General features: G+C 37.7%; 2 protein-coding genes across 2 annotated transcripts; both read left to right on the top strand.

Annotated features, from left to right (window-relative positions):
• The first annotated feature begins 208 nt into the window (after positions 1-208).
• LOC117484783 (immediate early response 3-interacting protein 1) lies at positions 209-3002 on the top strand. Its single transcript, XM_034133215.1, has 3 exons — positions 209-368; positions 1118-1219; positions 2383-3002. The coding sequence occupies exons 1-3, from the start codon at positions 278-280 to the stop codon at positions 2436-2438; spliced, it is 249 nt and encodes an 82-aa protein (XP_033989106.1). The 5' UTR covers positions 209-277; the 3' UTR covers positions 2439-3002.
• Positions 3003-3364: 362 nt separating this feature from the next.
• On the top strand, positions 3365-9053 carry si:ch211-12e13.1. Its single transcript, XM_034133216.1, has 5 exons — positions 3365-3717; positions 4184-4347; positions 6166-6408; positions 7370-7549; positions 8615-9053. The coding sequence occupies exons 1-5, from the start codon at positions 3476-3478 to the stop codon at positions 8806-8808; spliced, it is 1023 nt and encodes a 340-aa protein (XP_033989107.1). The 5' UTR covers positions 3365-3475; the 3' UTR covers positions 8809-9053.
• The last annotated feature ends 212 nt before the right edge of the window (positions 9054-9265 follow it).

Here is a 9265-nt window from a genome sequence, read left to right as displayed (position 1 = left end):
ACAAAAGTAAACAATAAAGCGCTTATAGTAATGACTCATTACTATAATCAAATGTAATGCGAAATTTAAAAAAAATCACACTCTGGTGTTACTACTTGTACTGCAGTACGTTACTGCTTATGGATTTTATATCTCAATTTAATAATACAAAATTATTTTAAATTGTGTATAATTCTGTGAGAAGCGCAAGCTGTCACTCGGTTTGACCCTGTCAGCCACCGTAGGCTACGTCAGATGTAAATACTGTTAGCATATAGCTAGCTACTGTGAAGACAACATGGCCTTTACTTTGTATTCTCTCATCCAAGCAGCCATTCTGTGCGTCAATGCTGTCGCTGTGTTGCACGAAGAAAGATTTCTGAGTAAAAGTAAGTGGAAGTAGTTTGAATTATAACCGTCCGTTATCAGTTAGATGTCAGTTGAAATTCAAAAAAGCTAAACTAATGCTAACTAGCTAGTAACCTGACAGCTAGAACAATTAAAAACTTAAAATATTGATCGGTTTTTAGAGGGATTATACCAGCCCCTGATGAATGACTTAAAGTGTGTGATGGAGAGGTTTAAATCCAATTGCTACGATTTTATTTTACTTTTGTTAGACTAGAAGTAGTCCTTCATTCAAAGTCTTCCTTAAACTAAAATAAAATAAATGTATTAGCAAGCTTCAACATATACTTAAAGTATCAAATGTAAAAGCACTTATTATGTAGTGTTGGAAGATGTTTTGCTTAAGTAAAAGTAGTAATACAACAGTGTAGATTGTGTTAATAATACATTTAATTCATTGGGAATTAAAGCAAACATTGAAGAAAAATAAGACGAAACATCAATATAGTAGAATTTAAGTACAATGAGATTATAAAGAAATACAAAAAGGATGTATACTTGTATTAAAAGTGGTAAGGCTCTGTACTTTTACATATTGTAGTTTTGTGAAATATCTATTTTATATATATATATATATATAAATTGGCAGTTGAATAATCGAAAAATGAAGTCACACAAAATGATGAAAACGTAAATAAATGTATATATTTGTCTCAGTCAGAGCATGTTTTTATTCCCTCTTTATAATGACACTTCTGTATATCTACCTGTGTGTTTTAACCTCCTTCAGTTGGATGGGGAGTAGACACGAGTGTCGGAGGTTTTGGGGATGAACCGGGGGTCAAAGTGCAGCTGATGACCCTCGTCCGCTCCGTGAGGACCGTGATGAGAGGTGGGTGTTCACTACACTACAGTGTTTCCTAAAGGAGAAAGGAGGGTCATGTTTCTTAGTAATTAAAGAAAATTAAGTTCCTCAAATGTGATCTTACATATTGGATTTAACTCACCTGTTCCAATCAGCCTAATCAATGTAGTGGCCGATGTTCCCTGTATCCTTAAATGTTATTGTTCTATTGTACCTTTTTTAAGTATTTTATGAAATGTAAGGTGTCCTTAGGTGTTATGAAAGGCGCCTCCGAATAAAATGTATGATGGTTGTTATTATTATACGCAATTAGGTTTGTTTTATGTGACCAGAAGGCTAGTTTTAATATTGAATGACAGAGAAAATCTAGAAAGAGAGTGTTGGAAAATGTACAGATATATAAGTGGAAAAGAAGCCAAGGTTTTTTACTAAATGTTCTGAGCAACTTATCAAAAAGACACAATACATCTTAGTGATATCACATGCTTTTTTATCAACAAGTTTGTTGGTTTGTGAATCAGACACTGATAGTACATCACTGCATTTTACCTTTTTTATATATGCCTTTTTCTTTGCTACCCAAAAAATGTTTTGCGCTGGTAAACTGGCTTAACATATATTTTCAATGGCCACAATAAAAGCCACAATGGGAAAAGGACACAGTTTAAAGAAAAGTATTTATTATAATTAAACCAATAGACAAAGGAAGCTACCAAAGTGAGCAGTAAGAGTCAGTGATATATCAGTAGTGTCGGTGTGGATGTGTGACTATGATGTAGTGCAAGGTGTTTTATGCAGAACCCAAAACAATACCAAACAAAAGCATACGAAGGTAGCTGCTCTCTAGAAAGAGTTCAGCCAGCAGAGAGAGCGGGCGAGACACTGTATCGAGCTTTTAACCCCCAGTGTTGATCAATGATAGACCAAAAGGGAGGATCATTAAAGGTTCACACACGGCAGGGAGGATTAAAGCAGGGGTCAGCACAGGTATATTATTGAAAGAAGGTTAAGAAACCTCATGTGAATCCTGTTTTTCATTATGACCCTGTTGCTGCTATAAACACCTGAATTTCCCCAAGGGGATAAATAAAGTTACATCTTATCTTAAACTCAACTTCACAAATGCTGGTAATGTAACTGAGTAAGAAAGAAGCCCTGGTTTTAATCCTCTGTTGTCTGTTCCTCTGCAGTGCCGTTGATTGCGGTGAATGCGGTCTGCATAGTGCTGCTGCTTCTGTTCGGATGAGGAGGAGGAGGAGGAGGAGGAGGAGGAGGAGGAGACAACCTTCATCACCTCAGGAAGCCTTCTGTAGAATCATCTGAATCACAACATGACTCCTGTCAGCCTCAATATGAATGTTATCATTTAATATCAATACATTAGATATTATTTGATGCCAGTTTTGAACAGCACAATATTTACAAATCAGTATCCGGTTCATTGCCGAGTAGATTTTCGAATTTTCGGTGCATTGACAAGAAACATTAATATATGAAATGAACATTACAATGAAAAATATTTAAAAAATTGAATTAACTGTGAAAAAGACAGAGCTCAGCAGAAATGGGCATAATGAACTTACAGTCAATTTCCATCTACTTCCTAATAGTACAATAACATGCTGAATAAGTAACACATCTTTTTCCTAGGGTTTAAATATTATATGAAAAATGTTTATTCAATTCACTGGGTGCCGAATGTAAAATGTTTATGAATTATACACTGAATACATGTAATTTAACTTCTGTATACATGATGTGATTGTTAAAATGCTCTAAAAGAAAGAGTTTTTAAAGACTTTCACTAAAAGTGTGCTAATGTGTTTTCATTTCCTGAAATAGTGGATGGTTTAAGAGCGGTCGTGTTATTTTCTATTGGATTTTGGGATTTGTATTTAATATGAATATTGCTATTACATAGAAACTATTTGAAAATAAATTAAATTATCTTCTAATAAAATATTTTTATAAAATAAATTCATTACACAACAATAATAAAAAAAGCTGTGCCTCCTAAGTCCTATTTATTGTACTTTTTTGGCATTATTATTTACCAGAATTGGCAAGTTAGCATGGAGGCAAAAATAAACATTAGTGACGCTGGATGATCCAACCTGAAACTAACTTCACTGTGCAACGGCGTGTTGTTTGTCCCTGTTCACTTTCCGTACTTCTGACAGCGACATGTTTTCCTTGTGTTTACATTATTCTGCAGATTTACAAAGTGATTTAATATGTAGTAATACTTATTAAACCCTCTTTATTTATTATTTTTGAGCTATAATGGGCAATGCGCAGAGTTACGTGGTTTCCTCGCTCTCTGTGTGTTGTGTGTATATCGTTTATGTTCACATTTACAGCTCCTACAAGTCGTTAAAAACTCATGTTCTCTACGAGGAGAGGCTTCCAAGTTTTCTGTTTCTTTACATCAAATATCTGACCAAAGCTGTGGCTCAGAGGACGGGATTCCTGAGCAAAGAAACTACAAACCAGCCGGATGTAGTTTACACTGTGCTCAACTGCAGGTCAGTTTACATATGATGGGATTAAAAAGAAATGCATCATGATCAGAGGTGGGAGAAGTACTCAGATATTGTACTTCAGTAAAAGTAGAAGTACTCAGGTCTTGTACTTGAGTAAAAGTAGAAGTACTCAGATCTTGTAATTGAGTAAAAGTAGAAGTACTCAGATCTTGTACTTGAGTAAAAGTAGAAGTACTCAGATCTCGTACTAGAGTAAAAGTAGAAGTACCAGAGTGTAGGAATACCTGTATTCAAAATGTTACTCAAGTAAAAGTAGAAAAGTATTAGCATACAAATATAGTGAAAGTAGCGACAGTAAAAGTAGTCATTGTGCAGATTGGTCCATTAGATGCTTGAATACATATATAATAAATTGAGTTAAATGGTTAATTCTTACCACAAATTAAATATGTCAGTTGAAAATGATTGTTTAAAGTTGTTACTTCTTGCCTTTGACTGTATTCCCCAGGCTGCAGACCCCCCTGTTGAGGAGTTTCTGCGGCGCTGCAGGTTATGGTTGGGATTATCCGGACTCGGACTACCGAGACGTTCCTCTGTGTTTCCCCGAGGTTCTCTGCCGCAGATTGCTGCTGACGCTGATCACAGACCAGCACTTCAGACTCAGCCCAGCAGGTGAAACACATCAAGAATATTCTGATATTTAAGGTGATAGCTTCAGCTGGTGTTTTGCAGATGTCTCATAAACTATAACAACATATATGTAATACTTAAAGGGGACCTATCATGCAAAATAAATAAATATGTGTCCCCGGTGTGTCAGGGAACTCACGCAGCGTCAGAAAACAAAACCCTCTCTCTTTTCCCGTACCCAAATCTCTAAAAACGGGGGAACAACGGAGCTGATCCAGATTTGCGTCCGATATGACATAATATCTGAAATGTAGGCTGGCGTTACACCCACGGCCCTATCAGAAACGTTGCTATCAGAAACAATGCCTGACTGTTTTGGACGTAATATGGTCTTTGTTTACATTAGCATTTATCGCTAACACTCAGAGCTAACCTATAGGCCTACTGGAGAGAGCATGTGTAAAAAAGCAGGAAATAAAAAAAGGAACTCGCCTTGTGGTAAACCTGAGAGAGAAAAAGAGTTTGAGCTCCATACTGTTTCAGAAATAATCCTTGATGTGGTTTGGAACATGATGGTGTTTAATCACTCACTACAGCAGTTGATGGACTGCTTAACAGAGATAAAATCCTGGCTGAGCAAAAACGTTCTCAACCTCAACGAGAGCAAGACTGAGGTCATCTTTTTTGGACCCCAACCTCCAGCCTCTCCGGTTGATATTCTGGGCTCTCTCAAAAAAAACATCCTCCCCTCGGTCATGAACCTTGGAGTGACCTTCACTAGCACTTTTAAATTCGACAAGCAGGTCAGCACTGTAGTCAAATCCTGCTTTTTTTAAATAAGACTATTGGCCAAAACCAAGTCGTATTTATCTTTTAAAGATTTAGAAAGGGTTATTAACGCCTTTGTAACCTCGAGACTGGACTATTGCAACGCTCTGTATGTGGGTATGGACCAGGCCTCAATTAAACGCCTGCAGCTAGTCCAAAACGCAGCTGCACGTTTGCTGACTGGCCACAAAAAGCGCGACCACATCACCCCAATTCTGGCCTCACAACACTGGCTTCCAGTTCGGTTCAGAATTGATTTTAAAATCCTTTTATTTGTTTTTAAAGCACTAAATGGGCTGGCTCCGGCCTATATAGCTGAACTCCTCCAGCGCTACACCCCAGCCAGAGCTTTAAGGTCTGCTGACCAGCTGTTGCTGGTAGTGCCCAAAACCAGGCTTAAAACCCGAGGGCACCGAGCCTTCGCAGCAGCTGGCCCTAGGCTCTGGAACACTCTGCCCCTCCATGTGAGGTCGGCCCAGACCCTAGGGGGTTTTAAATCTACACTAAAAACACACTTCTTCTCTCTGGCTTTCTAGTTAGAGCGGAGCACGACTCCTGACTTTTCCGTGTGTTTTATTTATTTTTATTTTATATATATCTGTTGTAATTTATTGTCTTTTATTGTGATTGTAGTAATGTGTTTTTATTACATGTACAGCACTTTGGCTCGACCAAAAATCGCTTTTAAATGTGCTTTATAAATAAAACTTGATTTGATTTGATTTGATTTAATCACGGCAGCATTTAGCTGAGTATCTGCTGGTAGAAATCAGATTTTTTTTTTTTCAAGCTAAGGACCCAGAATCAGCGTTTCTCTAACAGGGCAAACAGAGGGATGTCTAAAATGCATGACCTGTTTGGTATTTTGATCAAAAAACACATCAGAGACATATTTTTATATTCTTTTATATATCTGAGACCCATAATATATGCCTAAAAATAGCATAATAGGAGACCTTTAATACTTAATCTGAGATTAATAATAATAATATAATAATAATTTATAAGAGATATTGTGAATGACTCCTGCAGGTCTGGTTCGTGTGCATCAGAGTTTGAAGACCCTGCAGCCGGTGGATGAACTGAAGAAAGGTCCGTTCTCTCTGCAGGCTCGAGTCCTGCAGTACCGGAGCCTCGATGTCGGGGTGGAGGTGGACGTCTGTCTGTTGGCCGCCTCTCGTACCGGGACCCCCGTGTGGGAGAGCGTCCTCACTCTGCTGTCAGGAAACAAGACGCACAAAACCTGCAGAAACCCATCTGAGAGGGAAGACACATGTGAGAAAAAATCTGGCACAATAATCAGCTGGTTTTGTATTTGTTTGTACTTCTACTCCACTACAGTTCAGAGGTAAATGGTGTACTTTTACTCCACTACATGTATTTAATACCTTTAGTTACTTTACAGATGTGGATGAATGATGTGAAATATAATCAAGTGTTAAATCAGACTTTAGTTCCACCTGGAGTAAATTCACAAGCTACCCTGCAGTATACAAAGTCATTCAAACTAGCTGCACCTTTACCAGCTTTGAGAACACTTTCATGATCAATCATTATAAAACATATCATATATATTATTCTGAAATGGACCAATCTGCACAATGAATACTTTTACTGTCGCTACTTTAACTATATTTTGATGATAATACTTTTCTACTTTTACTTGAGGAACATTTTGAATGCAGGACTTTTACTGTAACAGAGTATTCCTACACTCTGGTACTTCTACTTTTACTCAAGTACAGTATCTGAGTACTTCTACTTTTACTCAAGTACAAGACCTGAGTACTTCTACTTTTACTCAAGTACAAGACCTGAGTACTTCTACTTTTACTCAAGTACAAGATCTGAGTACTTCTACTTTTACTCAAGTACAAGACCTGAGTACTTCTACTTTTACTCAAGTACAAGACCTGAGTACTTCTACTTTTACTCAAGAACAAGATCTGAGTACTTCTCCCACCTCTTGTTGAAGTATTGTGGAGCTACAGCCTACAATTCATATTCTACTTAACATAATTTTTTTGGTACAGATCCTCCCCGCTAAAAATCACACCATAATCATTTTAATATATTTATCAACAAAAAAGAGAATTATGATGTAAAAATGACCAGTCCATACTATATTGTGAATCATATTGCAATTGCAAAATCAGTTGAAAAGTGCGTAAATGTCACGCATACTGTTTATCCTGTTTCTTCTGTTTTTCCTCCCTGTTTCTGCTCTTTTAAACAGGCCAACCAGATGAGTGTGTGGCAGAAAACGTGAAGCAGGTAGATCTGAAAGTCTCCAGGATGAGCGGCCTGCAGAGTGTTTGGTTTTTCTCGCCCCTCCGGCTCTTTGGCTGCAGATCGATCACCGCCCCGAGTCTCTGGATGCTGTCTGTCTGCATGGCTGAGATAGAAAAACACAAAGGTAAAAGAGATGTGATGCATATATTTGTTTAAAGGGGCCCTTTTATGCTCATTCTCAGGTTCACATCAGTATTTAGTGTCTCTACTTTAAAAAGTCCTCTCCTGCTGATGTTCAGGTGTATATCAATATGTAGTGTCTCTACTTTAAAGAGTCCTCTCCTGCTGATGTTCAGGTGTATATCAGTATTTAGTGTCTCTACTTTAAAGAGTCCTCTCCTGCTGATGTTCAAGTGTATATCAGTATGTAGTGTCTCTACTTTAAAGAGTCCTCTCCTGCTGATGTTCAGGTGTATATCAGCATGTAGTGACTCTACTTTAAAGAGTCCTCTCCTGCTGATGTTCAGGTGTATATCAGTATGTAGTGACTCTACTTTAAAGAGTCCTCTCCTGCTGATGTTCAGGTGTATATCAGTATGTAGTGTCTCTACTTTAAAGAGTCCTCTCCTGCTGATGTTCAGGTGTATATCAGTATGTAGTGTCTCTACTTTAAAGAGTCCTCTCCTGCTGATGTTCAGGTGTATATCAGTATGTAGTGTCTCTACTTTAAAGAGTCCTCTCCTGCTGATGTTCAGGTGTATATCAGTATGTAGTGTCTCTACTTTAAAGAGTCCTATCCTGCTGATGTTCAGGTGTATATCAGTATGTAGTGTCTCTACTTTAAAGAGTCCTCTCCTGCTGATGTTCAGGTGTATATCAGTATGTAGTGTCTCTACTTTAAAGAGTCCTCTCCTGATGATGTTCAGGTGTATATCAGTATGTAGTGTCTCTACTGGGACATGTCTCCATGCTTTAATGTTCAAAAAGCTCTTTATTTTTCTCATACTGCCTGTGCTGCAGCACCTCTTTTCACCCTCTGTCTGAAACCAGAGCCCTGGTCTGCTCTGATTGGTTAGCTGGCCGGCTCTGTTGTGATTGGTCAACTGCTTAGAGATGTCCCGCCCCTTAGCCTATCATGTACAATGTGTTGGAGCGCTAGCCTATAATAGTGCAACTGTTCCATAGTGTTGTCACTTGATTGCCACAAAAAAGGTTAAAATGTCCGCCCATTGCTCTGTTGTATCTTCAGGTGTCGGAGTCATCACAGCTCCTGTTAAAGTCTCCGCTCAGTTTAAGGAGCCTCTGCTGTTACCAGGCAGAGTCACCATCAGTTTTTGGGAGACGACAGGAAACGAGGGTGAGTTTCCTCCCAACGTCCTCGCCTTCAACATGCAGCGACACGGAGGCAACACATCTCACGTCACGGGATTTATTACTAGGTGATTTAAATAATATAAGGTGAATATTTGCAGCAGTCAAAACATAATAAAACCACTGACATAGTATTGTTTTAGTGCTTTAAATATGATAGGATGGTGTATAATCAATGTTGTTTGTTCTCATAATCATAAAATAAGGTCATTTGTTTATAAATACAAATAAAGTTGTATTATGTTCCTTAATTCTGTTTCAAAGGATGCCTCTGATTGTGTAGATATATTAAAAAGCTCCATGTAATTCAATAAAAACATTGTTTCTGTACTTTTTCGTAAAAATACACTGTAACTTAATGGTGTCCAGTCTACTATAACGTACGAATATTATAAATTATTATATTATAGACTTTATTTGCAAGGTTAGAGATGAATTGTAACTTAAAAATAAAAGATGAATGGTTGCTAATTTTAGAAGACCTCCTCAACAGACCCTCAGATTTTAAATGTAATTATTTCCAATGTGC

Source organism: Trematomus bernacchii, unplaced genomic scaffold (assembly GCF_902827165.1).
Source record: "Trematomus bernacchii unplaced genomic scaffold, fTreBer1.1, whole genome shotgun sequence".
In the NCBI taxonomy this organism is placed as follows: Eukaryota; Metazoa; Chordata; class Actinopteri; order Perciformes; family Nototheniidae; genus Trematomus; species Trematomus bernacchii.
The sequence above is the reverse complement of the archived record's forward strand: the minus strand, read 5'-3'. Positions and strand labels throughout refer to the sequence as shown.